Source organism: Curcuma longa, unplaced genomic scaffold, assembly GCF_044706935.1.
Source record: "Curcuma longa cultivar G26 ecotype Majalengka, Jawa Barat unplaced genomic scaffold, ITB_CL_G26_1.1 contig_23441, whole genome shotgun sequence".
Taxonomy (NCBI): Eukaryota; Viridiplantae; Streptophyta; class Magnoliopsida; order Zingiberales; family Zingiberaceae; genus Curcuma; species Curcuma longa.
The window spans coordinates 35,119-49,230 of record NW_027432166.1 but is presented as its reverse complement, the minus strand read 5'-3'; the positions used below and the strand labels follow the sequence as shown (position 1 = coordinate 49,230).

The 14,112-nt window shown below is 37.8% G+C and overlaps 2 protein-coding genes across 2 annotated transcripts; one reads left to right on the top strand and one right to left on the bottom strand.

Moving 5' to 3' along the window:
• The first annotated feature begins 1,737 nt into the window (after positions 1-1,737).
• Positions 1,738-11,937, top strand: LOC141818124 (putative methionine--tRNA ligase). The gene is made up of 17 exons (XM_074705693.1): positions 1,738-2,040; positions 2,125-2,269; positions 3,247-3,400; positions 3,511-3,666; positions 3,787-4,017; positions 4,307-4,450; positions 6,319-6,409; positions 7,652-7,758; positions 7,845-7,959; positions 8,721-8,839; positions 9,684-9,749; positions 9,847-9,975; positions 10,090-10,233; positions 10,346-10,466; positions 11,013-11,239; positions 11,316-11,417; positions 11,575-11,937. Exons 1-17 carry the CDS (start codon positions 1,920-1,922, stop codon positions 11,803-11,805), a joined length of 2,403 nt encoding a protein of 800 aa, XP_074561794.1. The 5' UTR covers positions 1,738-1,919; the 3' UTR covers positions 11,806-11,937.
• Positions 11,938-12,309: 372 nt separating this feature from the next.
• LOC141818125 (polyol transporter 5-like) lies at positions 12,310-14,112 on the bottom strand. The gene is made up of 2 exons (XM_074705694.1): positions 13,923-14,112; positions 12,310-13,821 (listed from the first exon to the last, which is right to left on the bottom strand). Exons 1-2 carry the CDS (start codon positions 14,017-14,019, stop codon positions 12,407-12,409), a joined length of 1,512 nt encoding a protein of 503 aa, XP_074561795.1. The 5' UTR covers positions 14,020-14,112; the 3' UTR covers positions 12,310-12,406.

Here is a 14,112-nt window from a genome sequence, read left to right as displayed (position 1 = left end):
TATTTTGAAGTTAATTTGAAGTTGTCACCTTTCCGAAGCCATGAATACTTTAATCTTTCGAGGATATACTCAAAGCGGTGTTTTCAAACTGCCACCTTTTTTCAGTTAATCTTTTTGGTATGTATCTAAGAGATTGTTTCTATGTTCCTAGACCGCTACGTTTTCGAAACCATAAATCTCTTCTAAGATATACCTAAAGAGATTGCCCCAAACTATCATCTTTTTAACGCCACGAACACTTAATCGGAAAGTATCCAAAGTTGTTCCCAAATCAAGCCATGAGCGCTTAGTCTTGAGGAAGTTCGATTTGGATTGCAACTAGGAGGCCAAGATGAGGAGGAGGCGACGAGTGGAATCGAAGAAAGAAGAGAGAATGGCGCGAACCGACGAGAGTTGCGAAGGGAATGGGAGTATGCGTTCGTCCGCTTTGACAGCAGATGCCATCTCTTAAGGCTCTGTTTCTTTGGAGGCGTTGATGGACGAAGGAAAGGAAACCTCGTGGAAACAAATCCGCAGAGCGGAGGGAAAGAAAAGAAAAGAAGAGAAAAGAATCACTGCGGAAGGGAAACCTTCTTCCGTCCTCCTCAGACCCGCGACAGCACTTCAGCAGATGGAAAAAAGCCAAAAAAAAAAAAAATTAAATTAAATGGGAAACCCTCTTCCGTCCTCCTCAGGCCCGCGACAGCGCCTTCAGCAGATGGAAAAAAGCCAAAAAATGTTAAATGTATTTAATGAAAAATATTTTCGAGCTGAATCTTCAATGGAGTTCCTTTTCAATGGATCTTCAAATTGTTGAACTGTCTTATCCCAAGTGGTAAGCATGGAGACATCTGTTGCTTGAGGTTTCGAGTTCGAATCCTCTTAGCAACATATATTTGTTGACTGAGGTACTGTGCGATTTAAGTCTTAGTTCGGCTAAGGTGCTGTTTAGGCAGGGCCATTTCAACGGTAGGACATCCGGATTGTAACTCAGGAACCCGCGGTTCGATCCCCAGCTACGACGTATTTGTAGGAATTTTTCTCCAAATGGGGAACACAATCAAAGGATGCTGGGCATCTAGATTGGCCGCCGTATGTGCTTCCCGATTTACCCTGCCCATGTTTCCGTGGGACCGAACCGACCACCCCAACGATGTGGCTAATGGGATTATCAATTTTTTTTTTCAAATTGTTGTCATGCCGATGTCGTAATGGATGCTTCTTATACAGCACTAGCGCCCAGTGCTACATAGCAAGCGCAAGCGAAGCAAGTGATTATGCTTAAAGTATTCCTAATCCAATGGAGTTCTCCTTTTCTTCTGCAAAAAAAAAAAAAAAAAAACGAAATTCACCACTCAGTTCTCTTTGGATGTAAGATGTTGTAGCGTTGGTATAAAAGATTCTTTTCATGTGTTGTCCTGATATGTAAGCTTGATGTAGGAAATAGGGCATTTTTGAAAAATCGAGAGGTGTATATAAGCTGGTTAAATCTATGATTAGTGGAATGACTATTTGACAACAACAAAAAAATGCTGTGAATTCTTTAGATCTGTTTATTAATTCCATGCCAAATTTATTAATTCCAAATTACATGATAATTCCAAATTACATGCCAAATTTATTAATTTACCTTAATAAAACTTAAGAGCGAAAGAAATCGTGTTTTTGAAAATTATTTTTTTTTAAAAAAAAAGTGGTTATAGGTATAAATAGAAAAGTGTTTACATTCATTTGAAGGTCAAATCTTTCTAACTGAAATCGTATCGTGCTGCCGTGGGGTTTCCTTTTCGCGAATTGCGTCGGCGCAATAAACCCTAGGCGCAAATTTGGTGCGGTGAATAGATCAGTCGATCCTCGTCGAAGTTCCCTGCGGCTGACAACTCCTCGTCGAAGTCCCTTGCACTTACTTGATCCAAATCTCGTTCCGGATCGAAGGGCCCATGGCAGCGTCCTTTGATAAGAAGACCCCCAAGCTCCCTGTTCCAGGACTCCGGAATATCCTCATCACTAGCGCCTTGCCCTACGTTAACAACGTTCCACACCTCGGCAACATCATCGGATGTAACCTGCTTCATATAATCTAAACTTTCTTTGTTCTTATGGATTGAAGATAGAAAGTTGACAGCTTTTTTTTGTTTGATGAAGGCGTTTTGAGCGCGGATGTATTTGCCAGATACTGCCGGCTGCGGGGGTACAACACTATATATATGTGTGGAACAGATGAGTATGGGACGGCTACGGAGACGAAAGCTATGGAGGAGAAATGTTCTCCGAAGGAGATATGTGACAAGTGAGTTAAATGTGATGTATTTATTGACTTTGAAATTATGAAGTTAAGTTTTATATCATCTTATCTTTTATATATGCTAATTTGCATTTGTGCGCATGGTCCTGTTCTGTTCCTGCTTTCCTCTTATAAAGTATTACCATTATAATGCCTTCTTTTTATTGGAAAATTATGGATTCTTAAATATCTGTTAGTTATAAACAAAACGATCGTCTAAATTCTAAAGACAACAGTAAGTGTCAGTTCAACTCCAGGATATTCTGATTTTGGATACACTGCACATGGAGTTGATCTCATAATAATTATGCCATGTGTGGAAAAAGAAAATTTCAAACGAGAGCACTTGATAGATCATTATATGTTTCAGGATAGGTTATTACTCATGTTAAGATTTCTCCTTTGAAGAGTTAGGTGGCTGTGTGCACTGAACTTTGCCACCACAAACTGGCTGCAATTTGTTCATTATCATTTCAGAAAGAATCATTTGAAGCTAAATAATTATTTGATATGTCACATTCATTCATTTAAGAACTTATTTAACCGATAGGTAAAATTAAATAGCTTCTTGATCAGCATCACTTTATGATATAATTAAAGATGAGTAGTAGTTCAAATGCTAGATAAGTAAAAAGGTAAATGACTCTTGAAGCTTGACTTGTTTACAAATTTATGTATCCAATTACTACTTGTGTTGAGACTGTATAGCATTACACTAAGCATCTGATTATCTGATACACATATATGGTTAAATACATTTGCATAAATACCTATAACCTTAACATCTTGTTGGATTGTGTTTAAGCATTTCTTGTTCTTCATTTTGTGTCTGTCCATTGCTTCTTCCTGTAAATAAACTTCCACTGCCCGCTACAAAGATTTTATCTTTGTTTCAAAATGATAAGCAATGTGAATAAAAAGAGGTTTAGTAGTTAAGTCCTAAACAAGCACTTCCTGACTTCTATTTTTTCCGCATTTTCTAGGTATCATGCAATTCATAGGGAAGTATACAAGTGGTTTGATATAAGCTTTGATGAGTTTGGACGTACATCCACTCCTCAGCAGACGGAAGTGTGCCAAGCAATTTTCCAGAAACTTATGGACAATAACTGGCTCTCAGAAAACATCATGCAACAGGTTTGTTTATGAATTGTAATTAAAGTACTTGAATGACAAGTTATTCCTTCATGTGGTTGTTTCTTTTTTTTTTAAAAAAAAAAGACATCACATTTTGAGAGCATACACAGTTATATTGTGACACATGCCAACGCTTCTTGGCGGATCGTCTTGTTGAGGGTACATGCCCTACATTGAACTGCAACTACGAATCGGCACGAGGTGATCAATGTGAAAATTGTGGGAAACTATTGAATCCAACTGAACTGAGAGATCCAAAATGCAAGGTGATATCTTTTTCCATAATTCAATTTTAACTCTTGGTTTCATCAGATTCCTATCAACCATTCTATGGACTCTGAAATTTGTATTACTGCAAACCTGAATTTTAATTATTGTCATATCAGGCATGCCACAACACTCCTCATGTACGCGATACTAATCATTTGTTCCTGGAGTTACCCTTGCTTAGAGAAAAGTTGGAAGAATATATTAATTCTACATCTGTGGCTGGATCTTGGAGCCAAAATGCTATCCATACTACAAATGCATGGCTCAAAGAAGGTTTAAAACCTCGTTGCATTACAAGGGATCTTAAATGGGGAGTTCCTGTGCCACATGACAAGTACAAAGATAAGGTGAAGAAAGTACTTTTGGCAGGTTCTTGTTGTCATTAGTACTATGAATGTGTAGCATCTTCATAAACATGGCATCATCATCCAAAATTGTCTTGTCTATTTGGGGATGGCTATTTGAATCTTATCCCTACACTGAGCTCTATATATAAAACGAGGCTACCTTCCTACATGAATCTTCATACACGACTTAATTTTGATAGCGTCCACTATCATTGTGGATGAACAGTTATACTCTTTATATTTCCACCAAATTTTCTTAGTTGAGTATTTTTGCTACATTTTCATGCAGGTGTTTTATGTGTGGTTTGATGCTCCAATTGGCTATATCTCTATCACTGCATGCTACACTCCAGAGTGGGAGAAATGGTGGAAGAATCCTGAAAATGTTGAGTTGTTTCAATTCATGGGAAAGGATAATGTGCCATTTCACACAGTAAGATAAATTCTTAGTGCTTTTAGTTGACGCAATAATTTTGGCAATCACTGTAATTTTTGTATTACATTTGCATATTCACATTTCCTGTGCCTGGTAAAATATAACATGATTTGAACTATACTCCCAAGTATAATTTGTGATTTAAAATAAATGATTAGCTATTTAATTAGATGCAGAATTGGTTGGTTAAGAATAGGGATTTTTCCATATTGATGACATGGAACTCATTATCATTGGCTACTAGCTGAATGCCTATGGTTATCACAATTGTTTGGTATTTGCATTCAGTGAATATCATGTTGCATCAATATATGTTACTGGCATTTGGTTGGATCTCTACATGACACATGCCATGATGCATTTATTATAAAAAATATTTAAAATTAATTATCTCCATTATGGTATTATCTAAATTCTTGTTGATAAGAAATCCATAAAATTTAGTGTATAGCTATCGCACAACTGTTATGAAAAACAAAGAGGCAACAAGAATCTTTGTTGATTTTTTTTTGCTGTCATAATAATGATCACACACTTAGTCATAGCCATTCAAATCCTTTGCACTTTATTTAAATTAAACAATTTTTAATGTCTTGCTAATTCTCTCATAAGTCATAAGCTTTTTGCAACCTTTATTTTAATATGGTGGTTTGGCTCGTACCCCATTTATATTTGTATTAATTTGCTGGATCGATAATCCCAATTATTAAACTGAGATTGAGTTGGAGGAATTGAACTGGATGTGCACGAACCCTATTCTACGGCAAATCTCTTGCCCTCATGCAGGATGGCTAAGAAATTTGACCCAAAGATATAATTGGCATATTCACCTTCTCACGTGCCAGATAATGGAGCAGGTGATAATTTTTTTTTTTCAATTTCAAGCAACAAAGGAGAACAAATGAAAATTGATGATTGACTGAACAACTGTTTGATCGTTAGCTTTTAGCCACAAGAAAACGGGACATTGGAAAATGCATGCCCAAATAAGATTTGGATACACTTGATCACATCCTTAGTGCTCAGTCAAGATCCACAAGTTTAGGATCTAATATGGGAGTTGCAACTGGATCTAACGAGAATATATTTTTTTTAAAAAAAATCAACCTTTCCTGTAATTTAAAAAATTAAGAATAATTAAAAATAATACAAACTGGTGCTGCTGTGGATGTGATGACCGCTGGGAGGATGCTGCATAGGAGGCAGAGAGGGAGGGAAGTTGGCAGGCGGAGGGGACAAATGGCAGGTAAGAGAAGCATGGCGAGGAGGCCACACCACCATCATCAATTCTATGTCTGGGTACAAAAATTTACATATTATAATTTAACAATGTACAAAAATTATTTCAGTTCAGAGGTAGACATCCATAGGAATACCAAATGAATCCTATTAGGTATATGATCTTTCACTATTCATACCTTGAGACCATTATGTGTTTAATTAATTTGTATCTTTAACAGAATCTATTTATGTTTATTTCTTGGTTAGATAGTCTCCACTCTTGCAGGGATAGCTCAGTACCTGTCCCTGCAGATGGATTATGCAGATTTAGTTGATCTTTATTCTAATTCTATGTCTGGGGTAAAGGAGATGTAATACCATATCACATATGCAAAATTGCATGCGTGAACCTTTTAACTTACGAATTATTTGGGTGACTTTGACAGCATAATTCTCGTAGTTGGCTTGGTTTATTGAGGTTCATGATGGAAAAGATTATATATATATATATAATGTGTATTTGATGCCCATAAATTTAATATAAAACATTGATTCCCTGGAAGTGCATGTCTTTTTTCCCTGTTTTCTCCTTTTTACCTTCGAAAAAAACCTTTTGAAATTATCAAATTCCTGTTGCATTTCAGGTGATGTTTCCTTCTACACTACTTGGAACTGGTGAAAGGTGGACCATGATGAAGACCATAAGTGTTACAGAGTATCTAAATTATGAAGCAGGTACTATTGCCCAACCTTGTTAGTCATTATTTATTTAACTGAAGGTATTTCTCATAATTGCTATTTTGGCTTGAATTCTTTGTGAGGACACTAGTTTTTCATTGAATTCTCATTTAATTACACAGTTACAAGATTTGGCATCTTATAGAGTTTAGATACTAGTTAACCTGTTGTTCAATTTTATATTAACTGTCTGTGTGCCTCACTTGTATGCAACTGCAAATAAAGCTCCCCTGAGTAAGTTTCTTGTCATAAAAGCTCCACTTCATTAGAGTAGCAAACCATTCTTTTGCACAAATCAATAAAATATATTAATTTAGTTATTTAACTATTAAATATAAATACTAAAATATTAAACTGTCTTTTTTATTTTAATACAAACATAATAATTTTATATTTAAAATTTCTTTGAAATATTTAGTGTAGAAATCCTAGAAAGACCCTATGTTTCATAGAGAAAAAACTGAGTCAGTATTCCTTTTTTAAAACTCTCTGTGAAGGCTCTATAAGAGAAATATTCCAGCATTACCCACATAATTACGTTTTGTTAATTACATGGTTCATGTACAATCAAGTTTGATAATAACATAACAAAAGTTTTAAAATCTCATGTGCTGGGAGTTTTGGTCTCCGACTAGAACTGTTGTATCGTGCTCAATTTTTAAAATGCTGATTAATTATTAAATAAAATTATAACTTTTAGTATAGATTTTCTTTTAAGTTTAATTGTCTGTCTGTGGGTAATTTTTTGACTAGTAGGCAATATACCTTTGTATGCGTGCTTTGCGGAATTGAAGGGAGTCACCCATGAGAACTCCGCTACCAATTCTCATATACCAACAATGATCCACGAGGAGAGAACATAAAATATCCTCTTAGAGGGAATAAGAGAGTCTTTTTAGTAGTAGGATTTGCTTCTTTGATACAAACCAAACCATACAACTTGACATGTATTCTTTTCTATCTAGATAATTGGCTCCCAACTAAACTAATTACTGTGACTGATTCCTGCACTTCAGTTCTATACAAAACAACCAATAATATTTAAATAAATGCAACCTCGAAATAACTAACCTAACTGATTCTATCAGGCACAACTGAACTAAATCTGGGTGTTCTTTGTTCTTCACCATGATATGAAATTCTGGCAGATATTTGACTTTTGCATGTATGTTGTTGGTTGATATGCTCAAGAACTGTGAAGAACTTAAATCACTCTTTTGTTTTTCTTCCGTATGTCAGGAAAATTTTCTAAAAGTAAGGGAATCGGAGTTTTTGGTAATGATGCAAAGGATACAAATATTCCAACTGAAGTGTGGAGATATTATTTGCTGACAAACAGACCTGAGGTGCTTTTTAACAAGCCTAATTTTTTCCAATCAACTTCAGTGAAAATTACATTTTGCTATAGTTCTGACTTCTTTCTGTGAATTAGGCTTCAGACACATTGTTCACATGGGCAGACTTGCAGTCTAAGCTGAATTCAGAGTTACTGAATAACTTAGGCAATTTTGTTAATAGAGTATTAAGTTTTATTGCCAAACCAGAAGGTTAGTCATTATGAATTTCCTTGAAATAGTATACTTGCAGTACCCTAATTCTTGCAAATTAGTTTTGTTTTATCTGATCATATTGTCTGAATTGGATACTTATGGATCTTCAATTGTCCAAGTGGTAATTTGAAGTAAATATGTCAGACTAAAGTGGCAATGTTTTGTCTTATTAACCTAAGATTTTCTCTTGTTGGAATACTGATATATAGGCAGTTGACTAGTAGGCACAGCAAAATACATTATCATAATATGTTGTTGTCCTAAAGAAGGCTTTTGGCCTTGAGCTTGGTTGACTTGGTTTTTTTTTACTATAACCTGAAATGAGGCTTTAAGAAGTGTCAAAATCCACTCAAACAGTGAACAATTACAGTTCTCTAGTTGACATTAAGCTAATGGAGAACAGTATGTTATATTTTTCTGGATCTTCCTATCTTCTGCCAAGTTTCTTCTTAGGTGAAATCTTGATGTTATACTTATCCATTTTCTTATGTTCAATTTATATGTTTTAAATCATCCTAATTCATATTTATGAGCATTTATGTGTCATACAGCTATTCAACCAAAACAGCACTTCCTTTTTCATGCAAATAGCTATCAAATTTACTTATGACTTTTCACACTATTTATGATATTGATGTTTTACTGTTTTCAATTATGAAAATCGCTATTTTCCTGTGGACAGTTTAGTAATATTACCTTGTCTGCACTGTTGATCTAAACCTGAACTAATGAATTCTACTTTCCTGGTCCTTGTGCAGGAGCAGGATATGATTCAATCATTCCTGATGCTCCTCATGCTCAGTCACATCCGCTAACGAAAGATTTAGGAGAAAAAGTTGGTAAATTGATTGAACAATATCTGGATGCAATGGAAAAGGTGATTGATTTTCAAGTTTGGTTTTCAATTGGATGCTGAAAGCATTTATAGATAAACATCATTTACTCTAGTGCTGTTTGGGATAGGTTCATTTGCATTTAGGAAAAGCAGTTTAAGCCATTAAAAATTGCATATTTGTGGCGTCTTTTATAATTTCTCTGCAAAATAATTTTTTCAGGATGTGCATTTGAGTACAATTTTTCATGTAATATATGATTTTTATAATTAAACATTAAATTAAAATGCATGTTAGCTGTGATTGTGAATTTTTTTAGTGTAAAATACTTGATCACATGATTAATAATTTTATTATTCATTTCTAAATTATTCCATTATTGATATTTATCATCAACTCAAATTCAATATATTATTTTTCGGTTACAAGAATATAATAATTTTTTGTTATAGAAATTGGATTCCTATATATATTTTTATTAACAAGGACTTACTTTATATGATTTAGTTTTTCTTTTTTTAATTACCCATAATTAGTAATTATTATTTTTATACTACTATTAAATACTTGTTATTTCGTTATGTATTATTATTAGTTTTTATATGTTGTACTAATTTTCATAATAATCTAGAAATTTCTTTAGGTAAATGGTTTTCTCAGCCGAACCATTTCACATTTTCTTGCCCAAACCACTTCACATGCTTATGAAAAATAAGTCAGGCAAGATGGTGTATCAAGAAAAATGCACTTTGATCATGCACTTTGTAAATACCTTATCTTCATCACAAATTGCTCTGAGACCTAAAAGTACCTTGGAAATTTGCTCCCAAACTCAGCCTTGGTTCATGCCTCGTGTCAATGACTACTTTATTGTCCTGTTCTATACAGGTTAAACTGAAACAAGGCTTGAAGATTGCTATGAGCATATCAAGTGAAGGAAATTTTTATTTACAAGTAGGTCCCTTTGTTTTGATCTTCCTACAGATTCTCCTATTGCAGATTCTATTGTTCTTTCTTGACCGCTAACTATTATTTTTGTTATGTTAAACAGGAGAGCCAATTCTGGAGACTTTACAAGGAAGATCCCTCTTTGTGTGCCACTGTGTTGAGGACCTCTGTTGGACTTGTTTATCTTCTTGCATGTCTGCTGGAACCATTCATGCCTTCCTTTTCTATTGAAGTAAATCGCTAAATACCCACCTATTCTTATCTTTCTACACACAAGAACCTTCTGATTTTGGATTTTGTATGGCTCATATCAACCAAATATGTGTTCTATGTTGGTATTAAATAGGTTCTAAGGCAGCTTAATTTATCACCAGAGCATAGTCTCTCATTTTCTGATGAGAAAGGAGAAACTGAGAAGGCAAGCAGACCTTGGGAGTTCCTGCCATCTGGGCACCGTATTGGGAAACCTGAACCACTTTTCAAAGAACTGGTTTGTATTAATATGTTCATAGCTACTCTCTACTGTTTTTTGTGATGTAAGTATATAAATTACTGAATTTATTACCATTTACTGAGTTATTAACCTATGCTCACTCATGCAGAAAGATGAGGATGTTGAATCTCTGCGGGAGAAATTTGCTGGTAGTCAAGCTGAAAGACTTGTAAGAGCAGAAGCTGATGCAAATAAAGTTGCTGAGCAACTAAAAAACACAAAAATAACAGGTAGAGAAAATCTTTTATGAAATCACCCATCTTTTTCCTAGCAACATCCTTCTAAACATTACTTGCATTTTCAAAATAAATGACCATTGTTGAATGAGATTTAAATATCTGAGAGTACACTCTTTCTCTGCCTGATTCTATTTTGCAAGTGAGTTACGTTGATGTTTGAATGTGGATTTAGTAATACTTTTTTACTGATGAAATATACAACACGTTCTGAACTAATAAAGAAAAGCTGGGGACTGTAGTCTGTAGGTAGCTTAAAAATGCTACTTGTGAAATAGAACAATACTAGTTGTTCCTATGATGTTTCTTTTTGAAATTCTCTTTGATACTAGACATTATGATTAGGGTGTAACTTTCCCCTGATATCATGCCAAACCCAACTCAAGTTTTGTTATCTTGGAGGAAAGAGAAGAGCACTAGATTTAGTGTTGTATATGGTTTTCCAATTTTTGAAGTAATAATAAAACTTGACCTACTGAAGTTAAAGCCTATCCTAGAGCTCAATAAGTTTCTTTAAGTTTTTCATGTGACCTGCTGTAGGAAATTCTAAGAAACAACAAAACAAGCCTTCTGGCAGTACAAAAACAAAGGCTGCTGAAACAGAGATTTCTGTCTCAAGACTTGACATACGTGTTGGTCTCATCAAAAAAGTTCAGAAGCACCCAGATGCAGATTCACTCTATGTTGAAGAAATTGATGTTGGTGAAGAATCCCCTCGAACAGTTGTTAGTGGTCTGGTGAAATACATTCCTCTTGAGGAAATGCAGGTTTATTTTGGTTCCCTCTTCAATTTTTCTTCCATTTGGATGTGAATTTCCCATGTTCTCTAAATCACTGGTGCAGAATCGGAAGGTTTGTGTCCTCTGTAACTTGAAGCCTGCAACCATGAGGGGCATTAAGTCACAAGCAATGGTATTGGCTGCATCAAACGATGACCACACAAAGGTAAGTCGTTAACTCTGCCTCCATTCTTACAAGTCTTTGCTTTTGCTAACCTGTTTGTTTTTTTAGTACTATAATATTGGTTGGTTTACCTGGGAAATTATCAGCTTTACAAGTGGTCATTCATCAAGAACAACTAATGAATTCATTTTCTTTCCAGGTTGAGTTAGTTGATCCACCATCATCTGCCAAGGTTGGTGAACAAGTGACGTTTCCTGGATACTCAGGCGAACCAGACAGCGTCTTAAACGCCAAGAGCAAAGTTTGGGAGAAATTGCAGGTTGATCTGCAGTCTAATTCAGAGCTGGTAGCCTGTTATAAGGATGCCCCTTTTACAACGTCTGCTGGTGTTTGTAAAGTCTCGTCTATCACAAATGGAGCCATAAGGTAGACAATCTGCCTTCAACTATTCGTATCAAAGATCTGACTTTTCTTTTGGCATTGCAACTAATTTATACATTAATTCCAATTTATGTACCTGTGGTTTGATAATATGATAGTGCTTTTCGAGTAGTTTTTTGTATTATGCGTTTTCTTTTTTGGTATCAGTAGTTTCTTGCCGCAAATTTTAGTTGTATTTCATTTGCATTGAAAATGATCTGCAAGGCCAGTGAACTTTACGTGTAATGCTTAATGAAAGTAAACAGATCTTGATTTTGAGACATTTGAATTCGAAGATCAAATGAAATCAAATCTAATCCTCATCAGTTAAGAAGGGATTCGACGTTTTGTGTTTACTTTGAGATAAATGAAATAGCTAAATTGAAAAGACAACGAAACAAATGAATTGCATTATTTCTGCAAGTTTAATTTTAAATTTCTTAATATTATTTATGTAAATTTTATACCGAAAATATGTAATTAATATTTTTCTAAAGATCAATAAGGAGCAGTATTAGGTTGGCATTAATATTTGATCTCTCACCTTCTAATTAATTCAGATTTTCATAAGATAATATTATTAATTGGACTAATTGCACGGAATTACTGGCTTAATCGTTAGCTTTAGCATCCCCATGTGCGATCTCAATTTCTCCCTTCTGAATCGTCGCCTCCTTCCCGAACAATTCCTCCATGTCCTCCAGGCTCCTCCCCCTCGTTTCCGGCAAAAAGACGTAGAAGAACACCCAGCCGGCGGAGGCGACGCCGGCGTACAGGTAGAAGCTGCCGGCGATGCTGATGGCCTTGTAGAGTGAGAGGAACGACATGGTGACCGCCCCGCTCATGAGCCTGTTCATGGCCGCCCCCAGGCTCGCGCCCTGCGCTCTCAAACGCAACGGGAAGATCTCCGAACTGTACACCCACGCGATGGGTCCCAGGCCGATCGAGAACGACCCCACGAACGTCAACTCCGTCACGATGCACAGCACCACCGCCCATGTTGCCACTTCCTCCTGCCGCTCGACTGCTCGCAGGCACGATGCCAGCGTCAGCAGCGACGCCACCATTCCCCCGGCGCTGCTCAGCAGCAGCGGCCGCCGCCCTACGCGGTCCAGCAGAAAGGTCGCGACCAGGATGCACGAAGTTTTGGAGAAGCCCACTGCCACCGTCGCCCCCAGCTGCTGCGTCTTGCTCCGCAGACCCGCCTTCTTGAAGATGGTCGGGCTGTAGAGCACCACCGAGTCGATCCCCGACGCCTGCTGGAAGAACTGCAGCCCGAGGGCGGCGAAGAGTATCCGCCGGACCACTGGCGTCGGCCTCAGCAGCAACTCCTTCCACACGCCCTCCCCGCGGCTTTGCCGCTTGGGAATCGACGCAACCACGTCGTCGTCGTCGGCGCAGTCCATAGGAATCCCCGCGGCCTCTTTGATCGCCGCCAGCCTCAGCTCCGCCTCCGCCGGCGTGTCCGAGGTCTTTCTCAGGACCTCCTTCGCCTCGCCAATCCGCCCCTGGATCACCAGCCACCGAGGGGACTCCGGCATGAAGAGCACGGCGGCGGCAAGGAACACCGGAGGCACCGCGCCGACGGAGAGCATGACGCGCCAGTTGAGGTGCTTCGGGAGGCCGGAGAAGGCGAAGTTGGAGACGTACCCGAGGAGCACGCCGAAGTTGATGAACACCTCCGGGAAGGAAGTGAGGAAGCCTCGGGAGGAACTAGGGGCAACCTCGGCGGCGTATACAGGTGCGATCATGAGGGCGTACCCGACGCCGATTCCGGCGACGAAGCGGCCGAACATGAGGACAGCGTAGTTGGGAGCAAGGCCCATGGTGAGGGCGCCCGTGAAGAAGATGGCGCACGCCAGGATCATGGTGTTGCGCCGGCCGATCCAGTCGGAGGTGCGCCCCGCGGCGATGGACCCGATGATAGAGTAGATGTTGATGATGCCGGCGAGGATCTCGATCTGCGTGTCGCTGATCTTGAGGTCGTCCTTGATGAACATGTTGGCGCCGCTCATCACCGCAACATCTGCGAATCCAACAAACGAAATATTTCCATGAAATCGAATCTAAAAACATAATTAAACGACTGCCCATTCGGATCGAAGGAAGCATGCAGTAATTAAGAACCATATCCCAAGACGATGGAAGTCATGGAGGCCAAGATAGAACAGCCTAATGCATAATAGTTTCTCCGAGGCTTCACCGGCGCCGGAGCCTGCTCCATGTCTTTTTTGTGCTGCTGCGAATTGATGAAACTCGAATAAAACAGAGAACTGCACCGCTTTTAATGAGGATGCTGCTAGAAGTGAGACTTGTG